This window comes from Erpetoichthys calabaricus, chromosome 3 (assembly GCF_900747795.2).
Source record: "Erpetoichthys calabaricus chromosome 3, fErpCal1.3, whole genome shotgun sequence".
NCBI lineage: Eukaryota > Metazoa > Chordata > Cladistia > Polypteriformes > Polypteridae > Erpetoichthys > Erpetoichthys calabaricus.
The window spans coordinates 269,085,448-269,107,661 of NC_041396.2; the positions used below are offsets into that span (position 1 = coordinate 269,085,448).

The following is a 22,214-nucleotide window of genomic DNA, read 5'->3' on the forward strand; positions in this document are numbered from 1 at the left end:
CATCAGCTATTCTAGCCAAATAAATCAATTTATGATTTCTCTCTTTGAAATCTCACCAGACTTTTGCCATATCCCACCAAAATCAGAATGTCTAGAAAGGGGCTGGGTGTCAGGTTGGCTTAGATGAGTTGCATTTAACTAGATTTTTTCTAGTGATCTTATTTGTAACCTGTGTTGACAGGAATTTTTTGTCCTGTCCTCTGGCATTAACTTGTTTTATTTATACTTTAATGTTTAAATATGTTATTACTGGAAGAAATTTTAATAAATTATATTTAAAAAAAACAATCTAATATACAGTACTAACAAAAACATGCAAATACATGAAAGATACAAATTTTATCGAGAACAGGTGCCTCCACAAACAAATGGTCATGGAGTATAAGCAAATTAACATCACATTGCATTTAACTTCATGGTTTAACATGCTGGCTACAGCCAGTTGCTCATTATGTTGAATACCATGAATGGAAGAAGATATTTCAATGTCTATGGGAAAATGCTTATTTTTGGGATATATTTTGCTGGTGGTTTAAGTGATAAACACAGCTGAACTTAAACATTTTTCACAAGGAACCGTAGCTAAAGAGATGTTAACAAAGAAGTCAGATTAGAACATGTCATCAGCTATGGGCAAAAGAAAAAATCCCTTGACTCTGACATCCATGCATTAATGTGTGATGCAAGAAAAACAGATAAACTCTTTCCTAAAGCGGATGCCAGTTCATGGAAAAAAAATTTCATTACTTGTATTGCATAATCTACATGTATGCTCAAAATGTGCAAAACGCATGCATTTTTTGCTAAAATATTGTTGAATAAATGCTTCCGGAAAAATCAGGTATAAGTAGGAAATACAATTTGCATGGAGTAAAACTTGAATTGAAGATCTGCCTCTCCTCCACTTTCAATGGTCAGGAGTCACCACAGATAACCATTCTATTATCGACTTTTTTTAATCTCCATTCTCCATGAAAACATGAGATAAAAATTTTTTCTTAGTCATCACTACAAAACACATGGGGCAACTAACATAATTAAAATATTATTTTTGGGTGAAGTATTCCATTAAGATGACTACTTGTGCTGAATGCCACTACTTTAAATTGCATTTACTTGGTTTATGCTTTAGTTATTGTAATACAAATCAAATGCAAAATAAACGGTAGCCCCAATTATTTTACATTTATTACAACATTTTCCTTGACTATATATACAATAGACAGCGATCCTACATTTAACTGTAATTTTGATACTTAAGTACACTTAATATCAGATACTATTACAATTTCTACTTGAACAGTTTCCTTATGACCAACTTTTACTTTTTATTTGGGGTCACTTTCCAGAAAGGTATCTCTGCTTTTATTCAAGTATGACTGTTGTGTACTTTATACAACACACCATACCTCATTCCAGTATACTGTAATTCTAGGCCCTTTCAGCATCTATGCCAAGGTAGGGTCTGGCATCCCAATTCCCTATTAAAGTAATTTGTTTAGGATTGTCTTATATTTTGTAACTTACAAGCTGTAAGTGCTTGAGAGGGTGGAGGATAGTTTCTTACCCGGACAGGAGGCCAGAGTGGAAGGACAGATGAGCATGCCAGCTGGCTGTGGAATAAGCTGTCCACTGTTTTGGGCTCAGTGGCACCCCCTTCTGGTTATAAAGTATATTCATTTTGATGTACATAATACATAGTGGTTTTATTTTAATTTAATGACTTTTGTCATTTTGTTAAAGTGCACATTTTGCCAGTTTTATATTTGTAGACTCTATAACACTCTAAACACACTGTAAAAAATGGAAAATGTGCTGTATACAATAAACTGAATTTACATGAATTACAATCCCAGCCCCAGGTTCATTTTGCGCAGGGCCTTTTAAGAACTAATGGAAAATCAGGAATGCCCTATTAAACTTGAAGTTTTCTAGTCCAGAATTGCCTCTATTGGTCTTAGGCAGAAATACCCTCTGAGCTTTCTGTTGGTTTTAAGGGAAGTACCAGTACAGTCATATGAAAAAGTTTGGGAACTCCTCTCAGCCTGCATAATAATTGACTCTACTTTCAACAGAAAAGATAACAGTGGTATGTCTTTCCTTTCCTAGGAACATCTACTGGGGTGTTTTCCGAACAAAGATTTTTAGTGAAGCAGTATTTAGTTGTATGAAATTAAATCAAATGTGAAAAACTGGCTGTTTAAAAATTTGGGTCTCCTTGTAATTTTGCTGATTTGAATGCATGTAACTGCTCAATACTGATTACTTGCAACACCAAATTGGGTGGATTAGCTCATTAAGCCTTGAACTTCATAGACAGGTGCGTCCAATTATGAGAAAAGGTATTTAAGGTGGTCAATTGCAAGTTGTGCTTCCCTTTGACTCTCCTCCAAAGAGTGACAGCATGGGAGCCTCAAAACAACTCTCAAAAGATCTGAAAACAAAGATTGTTCAGTATCATGGTTTAGGGGAAGGCTACAAAAAGCTATCTCAGATGTTTAAACTGTCAGTTTCAACTGTAAGGAATGTAATCAGGAAATGGAAGGCCACAGGCACAGTTGCTGTTAAACCCAGGTCTGGCAGGCCAAGAAAAATACAAGAGCGGCATATGCGCAGGATTGTGAGAATGGTTACAGACAACCCACAGATCACCTCTAAAGACCTGCAAGAACATCTTGCTGCAGATGGTGTATCTGTACATTGTTCTACAATTCAGTGCAATTTGCACAAAGAACATCTATATGGCAGGGTGATGAGAAAGAAGCCCTTTCTGCACTCACACCTCAAACAGAGTCGCTTGTTGTATTCAAATGCTCATTTAGACAATCCAGATTCATTTTGGAACACAGTGCTTTGGACTGATGAGACAAAAATTGAGTTATTTGGTCATAGCAAAAAGAGCTTTGCATGGCAGAAGAAGAACACCGCATTCCAAGAAAAACACCTGCTACCTACTGTCAAATTTTGTGGCGGTTCCATCATGCTGTGGGGCTGTGTGGCTAGTTCTGGGAAGGGGGCCCTTGTTAAAGTTGAGGGTCAGATGAATTCAACCCAATATCAACAAATTATTCAGGATAATGTTCAAGCATCACTCACAAACTTGAAGTTACGCAGGCGTTGGATATTCCAACAAGACAATGACCCAAAACACAGTTCGAAATCTACAAAGGCATTCATGCAGAGGGAGAAATACAATGTTCTGGAATGGCCATCACAGTCCCCTGACTTGAATATCATCGAAAATCTATGGGATGATTTGAAGCAGGCTGTCCATGCTCGGCAGCCATCAAATTTAACTGAACTGGAGAGATTTTATATGGAAGAATGGTCAAAAATATCTCCATCTAGAATCCAGACACTCATCAAAGGCTATAGGAGGTGTCTAGAGGCTGTTATATTTGCAAAAGGAGGCTCAACTAAGTATTGATGTAATATCTCTGTTGGGGTGCCCGGATTTATGCACCTGTCTAGTTTTGTTATGATGCATATTGCATATTTTCTGTTAATCCAATAAACTTAATGTCACTGCTGAAATACTACTGTTTCCATAAGGCATGCCATATATTAAAAGCAAGTTTCTACTTTGAAAGTTCAGCCAATGATAAACAAAAATCCAAAGAATTAAGAGGGGTTCCCAAACTTTTTCATATGACTGTAAATATTTTTGGCTGCATACATAAAGGGGGAGGTGATTAAGGAACTAAGTGAATATAAAACATGTATAAAATACATAAATAAAAGGCTGTCTGAATCAGAAAACTGCAGTCTCTGTATCCTTACAGTACTGAAGATACCCAACTTTGATTTATCTGCAACAGAAACTGTGAAGGACAAATAGCCTAAATGGTTATTTATAAACTGTTTTTATGTTCTTATAAATAATTTTAGATATATGTTTCTTTGGACAAAAAGTCCCAAAGGCATGGGTCCTCACCTGCACTGTAACAAGTATTGAAAGCTTGCTCTTTCGTACTGGGCATGCTCTGTATACATTTCAGAAGTGTGACTTCATTGCTGGTGTGGTCTCCAACTGTTCTCTTCATTATGACGTGACCCATGACAAAGGTCATATCTTTGTACAAGACCTTACAAAATAAAAATTCAAAAGGTTTTCATTAGGAGGTTTAATAAGATCTGTGAATAAGAAGGCTCATTTAGTAAGGCTGCTTATAACCAACCACATTATTCAACCCATCTTATACATTTATTAACTTCAAAAACTTCAGTTTTTCTTATATTTTCCACAGTTTACAAAAATGATTTTCTGCACTCATTTTAGTTTATATTATTTCCTGTGGTGAAGTTTGGAAATGATTAGAAATCAGTTCAACTGGGATTTATCCTAATCATAAAAAATGCCAGTCCTACCTGACTGTATACGTAATACAGTCCACTGTCTTTAATGGTAAGCGTTGTATGGTTCACTTCAAAGGCTCCCCCTTGCTTGATGCCGATTTTCCACTCGATTTCGGTAAGGTCCAGGTCTTCTGAAAAGTTATGAAAAGGTCTTATGAAAGATGCAATTGAAAGACAGTGGAAGAAAATGTTTAATTCCTCAGCAGCGCTGCTTAGGGTCAGACTTGCTTGGAAGCAGCACATGGAATGGCATGGAGAGGTATGAAAAACAAACTATTTATATCTACAGCACAGTTTAGGGTAACTAATCATTCTGCATATCATTACCGATTTAGACGTTCCAACTTGTTCTTAAAAAATCTTGATATGTTGTGTATTTTAGACATAACTGGTGAATAATATCCCATACGCACTGCAGAAACACACGCATGCCCTGAGGCGTTCAGCTCATTTCATCACACAAAGAGTCCTGTTTTTAATCACCAATCATGTTACCTGTTTTAGACATAAATGGTGAATAATATCCCATACGCACTGCAGAAACACACGCATGCCCTGAGGCGTTCAGCTTATTTCTTCACACAGAGTCCTGTTTTTAATCACCAATCATGTTACTTCTGTTTTAAACTGACACAAGATTCAACCAATCACCTTCTGCGCAATTCGACGCTCGTGCATATGTCTACGCGCGCCATGTCCAATTTGCTTGTTGTGCAGTGTGTGATGGAAACATAAGAATGATCGCTTCATGTGAAAATTTGAGCACCCAAAATGATGTCAGCTAAGTAAAAATGTTGATAAATTCTGTTTTTTGAGCTGTCCGAACCGCTGTCACTAAAATAGCTCACTGTTTTAATATACTATTTTAGAGTTTATGGTTCCCCTCCCATTTTTGTTTTTTGTTGTCGATGTCAATGTTGGAAAAGCATATACTGTATAACGCTTTGCCTACAGTACACTGATGAAGTAGCATTGGATGTTTTTCAGGAATTCTTTTAAAAGTCACAACTTATTCTTCCTGATGTTTACAGTTGTTTAATTTTGAAATCTGTTCTTTCAAATGACTTGTTATTTCTGCTATTTTAGCTTTGAATAATTGCTTAGTTTTGCATGTAAAGATTTGCATTCATATTTACCCAAAATGCCAGACTTGCAAAGGAAATATTGCATTGGTAGAGAAATTTAAAAAATGCACAAGGTGAAATACTGTAAAGTATAATGAGAAAATATGGTATTTTTAAATTATTTTTTTCTTCCATACTATACTTTTTTTGGTGGCACGGTGGCGCAGTGGTAGCGTTGCTGCCTCGCAGTAAGGAGACCTGGGTTCGCTTCCCGGGTCCTCCTCCGTGTCTGCGTGGGTTTCCTCCCACAGTCCAAAGACATTCATGTTAGGTGCATTGGCTATCCTAAATTGGCCCTAGTGTGTGCTTGGTGTGTGTGTGTGTGTGTGCGCCCTGCGGTGGGCTGGCAACCTGCCCGGGGTTTGTTTCCTGCCTTGCGCCCTGTGTTGGCTGGGACTGGCTCCAGCAGACCCCCATGACCCTGTGTTAGGATATAGCGGGTTGGATAATGGATGGATGGGTACTGTTTTTCCTATTAATTTTATGTAGTCTTAGGAGAGTTTGGACATTCAAGATAAGGCAGATGTTGTTAAGAAATTTGAGATATTTAGTTAAAATATTGTTGATATATTCTTAGCTTATGGGGCACAGTAGTGCATGCAGATTAGCACTGCCACTTTTTAGATTTCTGAATACTAGATTCAAATTAAGCAACCAAATGCCTCCGTGGAGTTTGCATGTTCTCCCTGTGACTCTGTGCTGTTCTTCTGGGTCACTGCTGTTTCCATCACACAATCTCAAAGCCTTGTATGTTTAGTTAAATGGTCCCAGTGTGGGGGTGTGTATGAATGAAGCTTGTGATGGAATAGTACCCTGTCCATGCCCTTTACCTTTATTATGCCCAGTACTGTCAGGATAGACCCCTGTTCCCTGCTCCTCTGATTTGGAGTAAGCAGGTTTGAAAATGACTATGACAATGATTAGTTTGTCAGTGAGGATATTTGCTTTGAAATAACTATGAACTATTGTTAAAACCAAAGAACATTTCTAAAGGATCATAACAGAATGTGCAAGCGAATTATGGGATCATAGGGTACAGCCTACTACAGAGTCCTCATTTTTATGGTGAAATGTCTTTGTTTTCAAAGTTAGAGGTGGCAGCCTTTACCATGGATATATCTACAGACGATTTTTCTTCAAGTTATCCTTGAGCATTGTTTCGTGTTTGTCACTGCTTTTACTTTTAGGTTTAAAGGCAGTCTGTCCACTGCAGACATATTAGAGAAATGATATTTACAAATGTCTAAAGTCAGTTTGTTAAAGGAGGGAAACTGAATACAAATTCACTAAACAATACATATGAAGTTTCTTCAGTTTTTTAGAATAATTTTCGTGCAAGAGAATACTAAAGTCTGTTTTTAGCCCTCAATTTAACAAAGTTTAGTGAGTTCCATGTCTTTGACACCTGATGCACATTTGTGCAGGTCCACTTGAACAGCTTGATCACATTGCTGAAGTCTGCAGCTGCAAGATCCATTTAAGAGCAACTGTGACACATAGCTGACATCCTATGCATGCAAGATTAATGAAAGTAAAGGATAAAAAAAGTTAATTCCTAAGTAAAAATAATGAGGCACAATTATAAAATGGTAAATTTAAAAAGACATTGGAAATTTTTGCACCAAGCAAGACAGATTGCTAACCAAATAAATATCTGTGGGAAAAAAAAAATCAAATTTTCAAGAATGATTCAATTTTTTGTGTGTGATACTTGCAATTGCTCACCAAATTTCAAGCATATACGTCGAAGTATAGAAACGCTGGAATTTGGGTAAGGGTAGATTATGAAAGTGCTGTGTTGTGATTTATCCATTTCAACAATTAGAATAAGCTAAGGATGTTTCACCTGCAAGCCTTTCTGTTCTGGCCTTTTCTGTCCGTATGCTAAAGGTAACATGCCAGTCATTTAATTTTTTTATTGTGCTCTTCACAGAGTTTGCTCAGAGCACTTGAACATACATTATGAAATCGTAAAGTATATGCATAGATATAAATATACAATTTACAACAAAGAGTGACTTCACTGATAAACATCTTGCGGAGCCAGACATGATTCTTAAATGAACATACACATCTTTGGACAACCTGATTAAAAGTGTGTAGTGAATAGCGACAAAATCCTGCGCCACAAAGGTTTCACCCACAGTGCTTCTTCCTAATACATCAGCCCCCAATTTCTTCATTCAGTACATTTTAAACTGCTGCTGGGGTTTTAGGAGAAGAGCAAAAGATACTGAACAAAATACATGATGCTGAAAGAAAATAAGAAGCAAAAATTGCTCTTTGCCATTCAGTAGCAGAAGATAACTGAAACTTAGTAATTAATCTGCATATTTTAATGAGCGTTGTGACAGTGGTGACAGACAGACACACACACACTTAGACCACCACTGCTACTGGGCTCCACACGTTTGAGAAGTGACTCTGTCTGCTATAGTATCCTTCTGTCATTTTAATTAAAACGTAATAACAACAAATAGAGTTGCATTGTGGTCTGTGGATATACAAAACACTGTGGCTATTCTGGCATGGCATGTTTGCATTTCCAGTTAGACAGTAATGTTAACTTCATTTAGTTATTCGTTTAGATGTACAGTCAGATTGTGGGTGCTGTGTGGCTTTCTCCCTGATTTTTCTGATATCATTAGGCAGGTTTGTTGATTTGGGTGTTTTGAGTTCTGAAATCTGCACCTCCTGTGGCTCCTCCTCGTTATCAGCTCTCTTAACAGCTGTCCGTTTGATGGAGTGTGATACACCGTTTACTTCAAAAGCACATTCTGAACTCCATATTTTCATGAATATACAGTACTGTGCAAAAATTTTAGGCAGGTGTGAAAAAATACTGTAAACAAAGAGTGCTTTCAGAAATATAAATAATGATTGTTTATTGTTATCAATTTACAAAATGCAAAGTGAGCGAACAAAAGAAAAATCTAAATCAAATCAATATTTGGTGTTACTAGCTGTTGCCTTCAAACCAGCATCAATTCTTATACTGTAGGTACACTTGCACAAAGTCAGAGATTTTGTAGGATTCTAGTCAGGTGTCTGATCAACCAATTCTACCAAACAGGAGCTAATGATCATCAATGTCACACGTAGGTTGAAACACAGTCATTAACTGAAACAGAAACAGCTGTGTAGGAGGCTTAAAACTGGGTGAGGTACAGCCATACTCTGCTACCAAGGTGTGGTTGTGGAAGACAGTTTCAAGTCATGGCAAGATTGAGCACAGCAACAAGTCACAAGGTAGTTCTACTGCATCAGCAAGGTCTCTCCCAGACACCGATTTCAAAGCAGACTGGGGTTTCAAGATGTGCTGTTCAAGCTCTTTTGAAGAAGCACAAATAAACGGGCATCGTTGAGGATCGTAGATGCAGTGGTCGGCCAAGGAAACTTTGTGCAACAAAGACACATCAAGCTTATTACCCTTCGAAATCAGAAGATGTCCAGCAGTGCCATCAGCTCAGAACTGGCAGAAACCAATGGGACCTAGGTACCCCATCTACTGTCTGGAGAAGTCTAGCCGGAAGTGGTCTTCATGGAAGAGTTGCAGCCAAAAAGCCATACCTCCGACGTGAAAACAAGGCCAAGCGACTCAAGTATGCACGAAAACATAGGAACTGGGGTGCAGAAAAATGGCAGCAGGTGCTCTGGACTGATGAGTCAAAATTTTGAAATATTTGGCTGTAGCAGAAGGCAGTTTGTTCATCAAAGGGCTGGAGAGCGGTACAATAATGAGTGTCTGCAGTCAACAGTGAAGCATGGTGGAGGTTCCTTGAATGTTTGGGGCTGCATTTCTGCAAATGGAGTTGGAGATTTGGTCAGGATTAATGGTGTTCTCAATGCTGAGAAATACAGGCAGATACTTATCCATCATGCAATACCATCAGGGAGCTGTATGATTGGCCCCAAATTTATTCTGCAGCAGGACAACAACCCCAAACATACAGCCAAAGTCACTAAGAGCTATCTTCAGCGTAAAGAAGAACAAGAAGTCCTGGAAGTGATGGTATGGACCCCACAGAGCCCTGATCTCAACATCATCAAGTGTGTCTGGGATTACATGAAGAGACAGAAGGATGTGAGGAAGCCTACATCCACAGAAGATCTGTGGTTAGTTCTCCAAGATGTTTGAAACAACCTACCAGCCGAGTTCCTTCAAAAACTGTGTGCAAGTGTACCCAGAAGAATTGATGCTGTTTTGAAGGCAAAGGGTGGTCACAGCAAATATTGATTTGATTTAGATTTTTCTTTTGTTCATTCACTGCATTTTGTTGATTGATGAAAATAAATGATTAACACTTCCATTTCTGAAAGCATTCTTTGTTTACTGCATTTTTTCACAACTGCCAAAAACTTTTGCACAGTGCTGTAGCTCCCAGTGTTTTGAAGTTTATGTAATGGTTATCAACTGAGAGCACACACAGCACCTGAGACCATGAGGTCTGATTTAGATCATTTATGTTTGGTAGAAGCCCTATGGGTGCGGGGCGGTCTCGTGGCCTTACAGTCTATCTGGAGATTTTTTTTTGTTTTTTCTGTCCTCCTGGCCATCGGACCTAACTTTATTCTTTGTTATTTAGTATTGCCTATTCTTATTTTTGTTTTTTATAAACGTTTCTTTCCTCATCTTGTAAAGCACTTTGAGCTACACCATTTGTATGAAAATGTGCTATATAAATAAATGTTGTTGTTGTTATAGTTCATGTTTACCATTCGTCCATTGATAACATCTGTGATAGACGGCCGGGGACCTTGCCCCACCGGGAGACCTGGAGAGGGGCAGTTCCTACCCCGGGATGCAAGATGGCAGCCCTCTGGGATCACATGTGAAACTCAAACCTGTGGGGATCCATAGCCACCACCAGAGGGCGCCTGGATGGTTCCAAAGCCACGACTTCCACCACACCAGGAAGTGCTGCCGGAACAGTAACCAGGTACACCCAGAGTGCATCCGGGTGACCATGCAGCACTTCCGCCACACCAGGAAGTGCTGCAGGAAGGTCATCAGGGACCACCTGGAGCGCATCCGGGTGCATTATCAAAGGGGCCGCCAAACTCTGACGGTGAGCCTGAGTCGGGTGGAAGAGGATGGAGCTTGCGAGGAGTGAAGTAGAGGCGGCAATAGAAGAAGAAGAAGACTTAAGAAAGGACTGTGAGCATTATTGGGGGTTGTGCACTGTGTGTGCTGTGCAGAAGGTGAAAATAATAAAACGTGTGCGTTTTAGACATCTGGCTGTCTCAGTGTCTGTCTATGTCCGGGCTTCTTTCACACATTGCTTGCCAATGTATAATCTGATAGTACAGAAAGGTTTTCCCCTTGCGCCAGGTTATGTTTATTTTTAATAAATAACAGGTTATGATAATTATTTTAAATGGGCAATGAGCTCTGTGCTCATGTGACACACATTTGTCTAATAGGGTTTTGTTAGGAGACTTTTTGTAAACAAAAGCTTGCCCTCTGTCAGAACAGATTATCGAGAGCACATCTGGTCTCTGTAGTTCAAAATCACCACCCCAACTTTGAATGTTGCCTTCGTGAAGTGTTGGATTGACTTAGAAACGTGACAGTCAGTGAGCCATCTAATTGTTCCCAAGCAAAATTCACCAAAATATATATTATACGTCTGGGTTCAGTTAGACTAGATAAGTATGAACAAATCGCAAAACCATAAAAGTTGTCAGCGTTGTAATTGAGATGTGACAAGTTGTAAATAGAGGGGAGAAAAAAAATGTAAAATGAAAGAACCAGTTTATACATGTGTAAAAGCAAGTATAGAATTACATAAATTATCAACCACACAATTAAAATTTTAATAAGCAGCACAAAATACATTTTTAAGCAAGCAATCAATAAATCAATCATGTCATAAAAAGAAATCAGTAACACATCATCTGTAGATTGTCAAATCTGCTTATTCAGTTCACAATTAACACTAAGGACGAGAAACCAACTCTGAACAGAATGTCTGTTCATCTCATTCACAACCCCATTTACTCCTAATGGGCTGGAAGGAAAACTCCATGTAGATGCACAGAGAACATTTAAACTTAAGGCAAACAGTAACCAGGTGCAGGGTTCAAATCAATGACACTGGAGCCATGTGGATAAATATTCAATAACCAAATAATGAAAGAAATAAATCAGTTAATTGATCAGTAAAAGGAAATAAATATAGAAATAAACAGATATACCAATAAATCAATGATCTCAATAAATAGAACTATGAATCATTAAATAACTAAATAAATACTGTCCGTGAATTAGCAAAATTAAACTAATCAGTTGCTTAAAAAATTGCATCAAGAAAGTTTAGCAGAAATATTTTACATGAGACTGATATGGTCAAGTAAAAGTAAATAAGTGTGTCATTGAAATATCAAATGCCATAATAAATAAGCAATAAGAAACCACATCAGCCAGAAAAAAAATAAAATTACATCAGGAACAATATTGCAGAATTGTTTTTTTTTTCAAAGTTAACTGAAATGATCAAATAGTAGAGATGCAACATACCGTTTGTTTGTGTGGACAACGGGACAAGATGAACTACAGATCGTCTCCCTGTGGGGTAAGATGGCAAATGGCAGCAAGTAAATATCAATGCCATGGATTATGGGTCACATATGAGGTAATGCTTGTGGTTTCTTTCTTAAGCATTTTGTGTTAATGATGGATTTGAAAGGTACTGGTTACCCAGTTGTCTATTTTTTGCCTATTTAATGGTGACAGTTTCCTCTCTAACAGCAATTATTTTACTTTCTAGGAAAGAACAAAAAGACATTTGTGTTATAATTTCTTGCTATAACAAACATAATCCCAAGGCATTTTACAAGTACTTATGCTATTTATCAGTTATATTATATTTCTACGTTCTCTTACAGTATATACTGTATTACTGGTTTATATACAGTATAGGGAAAATATCAACAAAATTTTCACATTTTTGGTATCTCTGAATGTGATTTGACCAGTTGCACAGTAATTTTCACTTTTCTCTCTGTGTATCGTAATGTGGGTCTGTGAAATAATCAATTCAATTGAAAGTTGGCACAGATATTATCATTGTAAATTCACATTCATTATAAAAATTGTAGCACAAATGGAGAGATGGACAATATAATGTTTTACAACAAGATATGATTCTTACATTTCATTTTACAAAGTAAAGTATTGGCCTGCAAAACTCACACTTTGATACTGGGAAAAGTCACATACTAGACACCTCAAATTTTTTTTTCTTTTTTACATTTGGATCCCATGCAGGTAATGTGACTTGCTGTTGGTCGCACATTGGGTCAGGGGAATGAATAGAACCAGTAGCCTTTGGGTTTAATCTTGTACTTCTTAAGAGTCAAAATTGTATAAACACATTGGTTTGTACAGAATCAAGGAAGCAATAAAACTAAATTATATGATTTTGTTGGGCACTAATCAGCCAATTTATCTTTATTTTATCTTGCACTTTTTATGGTGACAATTTTCTTAAAGTGGTAAATCCCTTTTGCATGTTCCATTTAGTACAGTACCTTGATATGTATGGTCAACTCATAAAGCTAACCAAGGCTGTTCACATTCATGCTTACTTGTGTAGAGTAATAAGTTTGTTAGTTCAACATTTATCTTTTATTGATAACATGATAACAGATATTCTTGGACCTGCCTAACCCAATTCAGGGTTGCACCATCAAGTGCAAGGTGAAGAACCAGTCATGGACAGGGCACCAGTCCATTGCAGGGTCAATTCACACTCACACAGGGCCAAAATAAGAATGCCTGTTAATCCAACTGTAATATTTTTGGCATGTGGAAAAATAAAACCTGACATAGATATGGGAATTATTACTTATTTATTATGCTGACAAATTTATCTAAGACGACTTACAATATTTGAGATTGGTTACATTCCCTATGTTTTTCCAATTGGAGCATGGGCAAGTGAAGTGACTTGCTTATGGTCACACATTGTCAGTAGTGGGATATGAAACCCCAACCTCAGGGTTTGGATCAAAAGTCTTAACCACTATGCCACACTGTACATATAGACTCTTCACAGCCAGCTATCTGTCACCCAGTATTCAAATCTGGGGGAGGTGGGGGTGGGGCATGTGTTGTAGTCATGGTTTTGGAACATCTTGATCTCACTTTTGGACTTTGTGCTACTTACATTGTGTATGTGCCATAAGAAACAGATGTGTATGGCAGCTGGATGTGAAAATGACTTCTTGTCCAGCCAGAGGATTTCAAATAATGGACCAGTGGAAGCTGGAGTCCAGGAACAGTTCCATCCCCCATACGACAAGTGGAAGTGGTACTCCTAAGGTGTTCCAGTTTGGACACCTGCAGGGGTATATGGGAGGTGAAGTCTGATATTGAGACCTGTTGCGGTCCCTGGGTGTCATTAGAGGGTGCTGTCAGGGGAGGACCTCCATGGTTTCCAGATGACTCGGAAGTGCTACCAAGAGGACACACTATGGCACCGGAAGAATTCCCGGGTCCAGCTTTAAAGGAGCCCACCGCATCACCTGCATGGGTCAGAGTCGAGAGGCAGTGGGTGACACTCAAAAGGAGGAACAGCAGGAGAGAAAGAAGAGACATTTGCTTTATAATTGTGGTTTGGCTGGTTTTGTACACTTGATAATTTATATTATGTAATAAAAATCCTTTATTGGAACCCGGGACTGTGTTGGGTAATTATTGTGTCTGAGGTTTGGGGCTCACTGGCACCCCTTTGTGGTCACAAGTGTTTTTTATCTTTATTCTGACAGCACCATTTTGTGTTCTCTTTGTGGAATTGTTACTGTTATTTTGAGGCTGTTTCTGCATGGTGACAGACATATTGTTTATTATCTTAATGTCAATCAGGGTTGACAGGTTCCTAAAAAAATTGTAGCCCAATGACTGCTTAAAAATAGCAAGTTTGTCCAAAAAAATAGCCCAATGCCTGAGTTAGACAAAATGACACACCAGAAAGTGAGAGGCTATGTCAGAGCAGGAGAGTTAGGTACATACCAAAGCTGGAGTTTTGGCCCCTTTGAGATATTTCAGAATAATAGAATAGGTATATACCACCACACAATGGGGGGGGGGGGGTGATTTTACAATGGTAAAGAACATAATACAAGTGCGAATAGCAGGGGAAGGGGTGCCAGATGGATGAAAAACATGTTAAAAATTAATTGGGGAGGTTTTAAAAATGGCCCAAAATGCAGCATTGTTTTTGAAAAAATAGCCCAAAAGACACAACCCATGAAAGCCCATATTTTCCCACAGATGATGAACCAAAATTGCCCAATTGGGAGAGAAACCCGCAGCCCCAGCAACACTGATGTCTATTGAGAGTCACATGACACAAATGAGATCACATTATCCATCCATCCATTTTCCAACCCGCTGAATCCAAACACAGGGTCAAGGGGGTCTGCTGGAGCTAATCCCAGCCAACACAGGAACCAATCTCGGGCAGGGTGCCAGCCCACCGCAGGACACACACTAGGGCCAATTTAGAATCGCCAATCCACCTAAACTGCATATCTTTCGACTGTGGGAGGAAACCGGAGCGCCCGGATGAAACCCACGCAGACACGGGGAGAACATGCAAACTCCACGCAGGGAGGGCCTGGGAAGCGAACCCAGGTCCCCAGGTCTCCCAACTGCGAGGCAGCAGCGCTACCCACTGCGCCACCGTGCCGCCAGATCACATTATGGCTTGTGTTATCATGTTTTGCTGCTTGCACAGCTCCTGGTGTCCATGTACTGGTTTTCTCTAATAAACCTTCTATTTCTGTGAACCATTTAGTGTTTTGACTTATTTGTGTGTTCCATTGATTATGATTCTGGATTTGTCTTTGGCTTTGTTTACTTGGTCCTTTTTCCTCTCAGTTATAAATCTAGTCTATTGCCTTTGTGTTTTTTTTTTGCTAATGTCAATGTTTTAAAACAACATCAGTAATGCTTTAGCCAAAGTGCTTTACATTAAAACATACAATAAACATAAATAAAATAAATAGAATAAAATACAATAAAATGCAATACAACCACCAGTAAATTGAAAACAAACAAATGACTAAGAGGGGGGAAAGTCACTGAAAGCTAGAGAATGGAAGTGAGTCTTCAGTCTAGTTTTAAACCGTTCAATTGAAGGTGACTCCTTAATGTAGTAAAGTAAAGAATTACACAAAAGAGGTGCAGCAGCTGCAAAAGCCCTGTCTCCCTTAGTTTTACACTTAGTATAAGGGAGCACAACAGACAACTGACCGGTAGATCTAAGCTGTCTGGATGGATCATGTATAACACATAATTCAGATAAATAGACGGAAGCATACCCATGTAATGATTTAAAAACTAGCAGTAAAATTTTAAAATCAAGTCTAAAACTAGCGGACAGCCAGTATAAAAAGGCTAAAACTGGAGATACAGAGGCAAACTGAAAACAAGCACCAGCATTGTGAACCAACTGCAACCTGCCTGTCAGGGATTTACTGATCCCAGAATACAATGAGTTACAGTAATCAAGCCGAGAAAAGATAAAAGCCTGGGTAACTTTCTAAAGATCCCTAGGAGATTAAAAAAAGGCTTAACTTTGGCTAAAATGCAAAGCTGGAAAAAGGAACTCTTGACCTCAGAATTAATCTATCTCGCAAAAAAGAGATTACTGTCAAAAATAACCCCAAGATTCTGAACCTGAGGTTTGCAAAAGTCTACGAAAGAGCTAAGAAGTTCAAAACCAATTTAAGCTTTGGCTGCAGATTTAGATTTAGATTTAGATTTCTCAATTTAGATTGAGAAAATTGTCAGCCATCCAGGATCTTAGTTCTACAAGACAATTGTGCAGCCAATTCATTGCAAATTACACAAAGGAATAGAAACCTGTGTGTCATCAGCATAACAATGAAAAGAAACATTAAAGTCCGTAAAAATAGCTCAGATAGAATGAATATATATAGAACATAAAATAGGACCCAAAATTGATCCCTGAGGAAGACCATAGTTAACAGGAGCAGTAGGTGAAAAAGAGGAATTGAAAGCCATTGAAAAGTGTATAGCAATAAGATATGACCTCAACCACTTGAGAGTAGCCCCTTTAAGCCCCACCAGAATGCTCAGGCCACAACAGCAAGATCTCATGGTCAATAGTGTCAAAAGCTGCAGAAAGGTCTAGGAGGACAAGGACTGTTGCCCCACCTCAGTCAGAAATAAGGGAGGGCCGTCTCAACACCATGATAACTCCTAAAGCCAGATTAGTAGATCTCAAACAAATTACAATAGTTAAGATGATTAACTAGTTGATTATAAATAATTCTTTCTGATACATTATTTTAGCCAAAAACGTTAATTGAGAAGTTGGATGAAAATTAGCTAGCGTTTCCAGGATCAAACATCAACCTTCAAGGCTTCTGTCATAAGGGACTGATATAATCTCCTGCAAAGCTGATCATAGAGCACTGAAGGTACTGGCTCATTTATGGTTTGCTTACTTTAAAAAGATTGGATAAGATGTTAACACCAGCACCAGTTACAATATACTATAATGCATGCCTTTAGAGAGGTATACATTTTAAAAATTGCATATCTTCTTAGCAAAAATTGCAGTCATTCAGAAATATATCAAAGTGTGCGTTGTTGCATAAGGAGACTGGACAGCCAGTTGCAAGCAGGATTTTATTCCACCAGTCCTGACTCCCTTTCCACATTAACACTGACCACAGTGCACCTGAACTTTGGCAAAAGCTGTAATATGTGTAGAACCTCTACATCTTTGCCTAATCTACAAAATAATAAAACCATTTTGTATGTGTGTGTGTGTGTGTGTGTGCGTTTGCGTGTGCGTGTGCGTGTGTGTGTGTGTGTGTGTGTGTGTGTGTGCCCAGTCCCTCAGAGCAATCTGATTGGTCAGTTTGGTTTTGGTCACACAGTCAAATGCAATAGGCACAGGAAGTGCTTGGAAAGAAAAGTTGATGCACACAATAGGATACCAAGGAAAGGCCTAAGAGGAACATTGAGAATTTCCTTCAAACATGATATGCGCATCAATGAGCTTTGTGTGCCTGCGACCCTTGTCACTGGTTCACATGTGTCCTTCCTTGGACCACTTTTAGTAGGCACTAACCATTGTATACAGGAACACCGTACAAAACCTGCTGTTTTGGAGATACTCTGACCCAGTTGTCTAGCCATCACAATTAGTCCATGGTCATTCAGATCATTACGCTTGCCAATTGTTCCTGCTTCCAACACATCACCTTCAAGAACTGAATATTTACTTGCTGCCTCCTTGACAATTGCTATTGCAATAAGGCAATCAATGTTATTCATTTCACCTGTCAGTGGTTTTAATGTTGTTACTGATCGGTGTATATTCTAGTTGAAAAGTGCAAGGATGACTCCCACATGTCTTTTCAGTATTTTACTAAGGATGACAAACTACTTCTGGCTTACCTAAACAAATGTTGATCATGTGTTTGACATCGCATTAAACCACACTACAAAGAATATCAGAATAGCATGTGTGGTACAGGCATGCAGGCTACATTGACCTTCTATTCAGTAAAGTGGTTGGTAGCCAGTGACCTATGTTACCTGTGTAGGTGTAATTAAAGAGGTTGCTGCGTGGACCTAATCCACCCTAACTGATGCGCCATGTAATATCGATTGAAGGAGATTTTTTCTTCTGAACAATTTTTAAGGTCATGCCTAATGCAAACATGTTAATAATAAACAAATATGATAATTAAATCCAACCTGCTGTAGGCTTCTCTTGCTTGTCCGTCACCTGTCCTAAAAACAGAGCAGACCTGTTATGTGTGGGCCTTAAGGAGCCATGGACCTATCAGACTACTAGGCCTGTCCAATAATGTTTTTTTAATGATGAAAAATAGTCTTTTCTATTTAAAAAAAGATGTTAAAATATAAAAACATATACTTGTGAATTTACAATGAATTAAGCAGACTCTTTTAAATTGAAAGGTGCCCTTCTAGCAGTTGTGTTTACACTTCTTGCCCAGATTTGTTTTTTGATGCTGGCTGTAACTCAGCATTACGTTAGGCATGAGCTTTGGGCATATGTGCAGAGTCTTTAGTATTAATCATTGATAATTACAACAACAGCAGAAAGAATCATTTTTCAAAAATCACAGTATCAATATAAGAAGCTACCTAAAATCACACACATTTTATTATAGAAAATATTGAAAAAGACTCTCCCTTCTATTCCTTTATCGTAAGTCCTGCAGCTTGATGGTGATTTGAGGCAGAATGCAGATGACAAGCGATAGGGCTTGTGTTAGTATTAGCAGCAATGAAAGCACCAAGCAGAATCAAACTAAGTGACTAGTTGGCACAGTTGGTTTGTACATTATGGATGACACTGGTGCAGACAGTCCTAAACAATACACGCACATACTGAGGGAGCTCCACATAGTGAGTTAACGTTGTCGACTCTCTCTGCTTTGTTGCATGTGTGCCCATCCTACTTCTGTCGTGGTATTTGTATTGCATAAATTTTATGTATGTATTTTTTGTACCTTAGTGATGCTTAATTCTGGTGTTGTGTGTGTCATTACTGTATATATTATAGAGTATAGCCATTGATTGTTATATTTGTTTAATACATTTTTACATTATGCCTACCACAAAATGTTTAAACATTTTCTGTTTGTATTTATGTGCTGTTCTTTGGTTACCTCTAGTTTGGCTACTGTGTAAAGATCTTGCTCATTGATGTTCCTTTATTTGCTGTAGTCTTAAATATCAGTCTATAGTCACACCGACTTCTTGTTACAAAATCGTCTCTTGTAGTGCTTAATTTATTACTACATTAGCATTGCTACCACTCATTTAATTTTAATTATTTTGACATCAATGCTTTATTAAAGTAGTTGCTGTTAAGTCTTGGTTGTTTCAATTTGTATGTTTTATATACAGTATATTCCTGTTTTAGTAGTCAGTACAAGCTATTGAAACAGAGGCAGAGGCTTCTGCATGCATTGTGCTGCCTGTATAAACAATGGCTTTGTGGCCTGAGCAAATCTCAATCACATGTCACACAAAACCCTGTTAAAAAATATTTCAAAAAAACAAAGATTTGAGATCTGGTTGATGAAGTAAATAAAAAATAAACACACTCCAACTTTCAAAATAGTTAACCCAATCTTAAAATGCACCAGAATGTTATGTATTTCTAACTTGTTAAAAAGTAAAAGTAGCTGTTTTGACACAATTTCAATAAGTAGGCAAAAAAGCTTAAAAAGCAACATTTTCTGTCATTTCAATATCATTAACAGTACTGTTTTCACTCACCTAGTATGTGTCAATATGAGGGAGATTTACTTACTATTGTATAGTAACTTTGTACTGCAAACAATATATGATATTTGACTTGGGATATAATATGAATATGTAGCAGTATGGTTTTATGGTTCACCTGGTCCACCAGCCTAAATGACCCACTCCACCCATGGTTAACTAACATTAATCAAGCCCACATCTGCTACTACAGTAAAGTTCATAGCTAAATTGTTGAAAATGTTACTAACCAATATCCTACTACCTTCCTTAGCAACCTGTGAATAGCTATTTGTAGCACAAGAAGAGCAAGAATAGATTTCTAAAAATTTGAAAGCCAGCAAATTTTTAAAATGAACAACAACCTATTAGGCTTTAAATAAGAATAGAAGGACAAAAGAGTTCTGAAGAGAGGGAAACCAAAAAGGCAGGGGTAGAAGGCATACAAAAAATAAGGGAGAGACGGTGAAAGATAAAAGGAATAAAAAAGAAAGGAAAGGTTGGTTAAAAATGAGAAACTGCTTTGTTTGCACAGTTACAGTGTAAAGGTATACTGTTGTTATTGATTTTTGATTTAAAAAAATGTTTTTTGTAAAAAGAAGGTACCCTGGATTAGTTTCCAGTTTGTAAAAACTGTTTAAAACAAGGAAAGGTTCTACATGAACTTCTACTTCTATGTAGCAAGTGTTTGTGACTTTGATATTTTGTTTAAACTGACACTTGCTAGTTAGAAGGTTGCTTTCCTGATCTGTCCCAAAAAGCACAAAAGCTTGATTTGTGCCTTCATCATTACAACAACTGTGACTTTCAGATGAACATAGCCACTGCAACTGCGGTTTTGTTTGATTGAAAATGCTTGTTCATATGTCCTTACACACCAACAATATTAGATAGAATCAAAAACGTTTTGGCTAACTAGACATGTAATACACAATAATGCCCATTGCCATGTTGATTATTTCATCATAAACTTCATGTAATGATCCTTAACTTCTATCACCTAGGCGGAATTCAGTTAGCAGACAGTTGCAAAGACTGCACAGTTGGAAGCTTGTGCGTGTCGTGATACAACTGCTAAGAAATGTGTTTTTTAAAGTTAACTTTATTTTGTAGATTAAAAGACAAAAGTCAAGTTGTTTGTCCATAATCTGTTTGTCTGTCCAGAATAAAAAAGGTAAATGAAGTGTTTTTCTGGTTTTCAGTATTGCATTTGAAAATTAAAATGAAAGAAGTCATGTCCTCCTGTTTCTAAAGTGCCACCATATAATTCTGTAATGCTATAAAGGACACAGACGATCACTGGCATTTTAAGACACAAACACACCACCTCCAAGGAAAAATTCATTAAACATTTTAGACAAGAGTAACTGAATTATTTAGAAGAGCTGCACAGAGCATGTATGAAACCTTTCTGAAAAGCTACATTTTTGAATAAATTTGAGTTTCTGTATTTTATGTAATACATTGCTTTATGTGCTGACACGAGTGGAGTATTTTGCACAGTCTTATCTTTGTAGCCGATTTCTTGGTATTTTAGTGTTATACTATATTAGAAAGATCAGGTGGCTCTGTGATACATTAGAATTAAGTCTGATGTTGAGTAGCCATGAAAATGTGTAGTTTCAGTTTGGGTTCATGTGACTTTTACTAATGCAGCAAAATACGCTTAATGAAGCTGGGGGTTACTATTATTACATATTTCTAGAGAGTTTTTGGTGTAATGCCAGGTGAAAAACCATACCTGAAATAAATTAAGTGGCCTAATTTTATCCTACACTATTGTTTCACATTGTGATTATTAAAAATAAAAGTGAAGCATGATCATCTAAAGAAATGTGTGTTTTTAGTCTCACACATCTTCTTTTTCTTCTTCTTTCAGCTGCTCCCGTTAGGGGTTGCCACACATCACGCTATAAAAATATTTTAAAATCATTACCTGTTAAGAACATTTGTGTTTTGTTCATTTGTGTAATTTGAAGTATAATCAGATTTTTTGTTTGGGATTAGTACTATATATTCACTACCACATTTCTGTGTCTTGTTACGCACACTCCCCAACCCCAATCAGCGATTTCTGAAATCCTTTTCCATGCTTCAATCCACATTGTCTAATGTGAATCAGCAGGGTTTCTGTAGACTACTCACTTACAGTAGTTACAGTTGGGCTGGAACTAATTAAATTCTATTCAAGGCTTAGTCTTGACTTGGTCTCAGCCCCCTTTTAGACTTGGTCTTGACTAGCTGAAGTCCTAGTTTTGTCTTGCACTTGGTAAAGACAGTCTTGACTACGGCATTAGCTACTGGTATCCATGTATTGGATATCTCTCAAAAACACCTACTATCTTTTTTGTTAGTGGCAGTGGAAGTTAAAAAAACATTTAAATCTGTTCCTTTGATTATGACTCTGATTTAGTTTTACTCTATTCTTTTGTTTCACAGTTATATCT

General features: G+C 37.7%; 1 protein-coding gene across 3 annotated transcripts in view; it reads right to left on the reverse strand.

Annotated features, from left to right (window-relative positions):
• Positions 1 to 22,214, reverse strand: part of tnfsf13 (TNF superfamily member 13) — a 33,460-nt gene that overhangs the window by 9,679 nt on the left and 1,567 nt on the right. The window contains exons 3-5 of one of the 3 annotated variants that reach the window (XM_028796209.2): positions 12,001 to 12,048; positions 4,369 to 4,484; positions 3,935 to 4,085 (exon numbers count right to left, since the gene is read on the reverse strand). In XM_028796209.2, the coding sequence (XP_028652042.1) occupies positions 3,935 to 4,085; positions 4,369 to 4,484; positions 12,001 to 12,048 (315 nt within the window). Of the gene's footprint in view, positions 1 to 3,934; positions 4,086 to 4,368; positions 4,488 to 12,000; positions 12,049 to 22,214 lie in introns of all 3 variants that reach the window. The other 2 variants (XM_028796208.2, XM_028796210.2) reach the window with 2 other exon arrangements.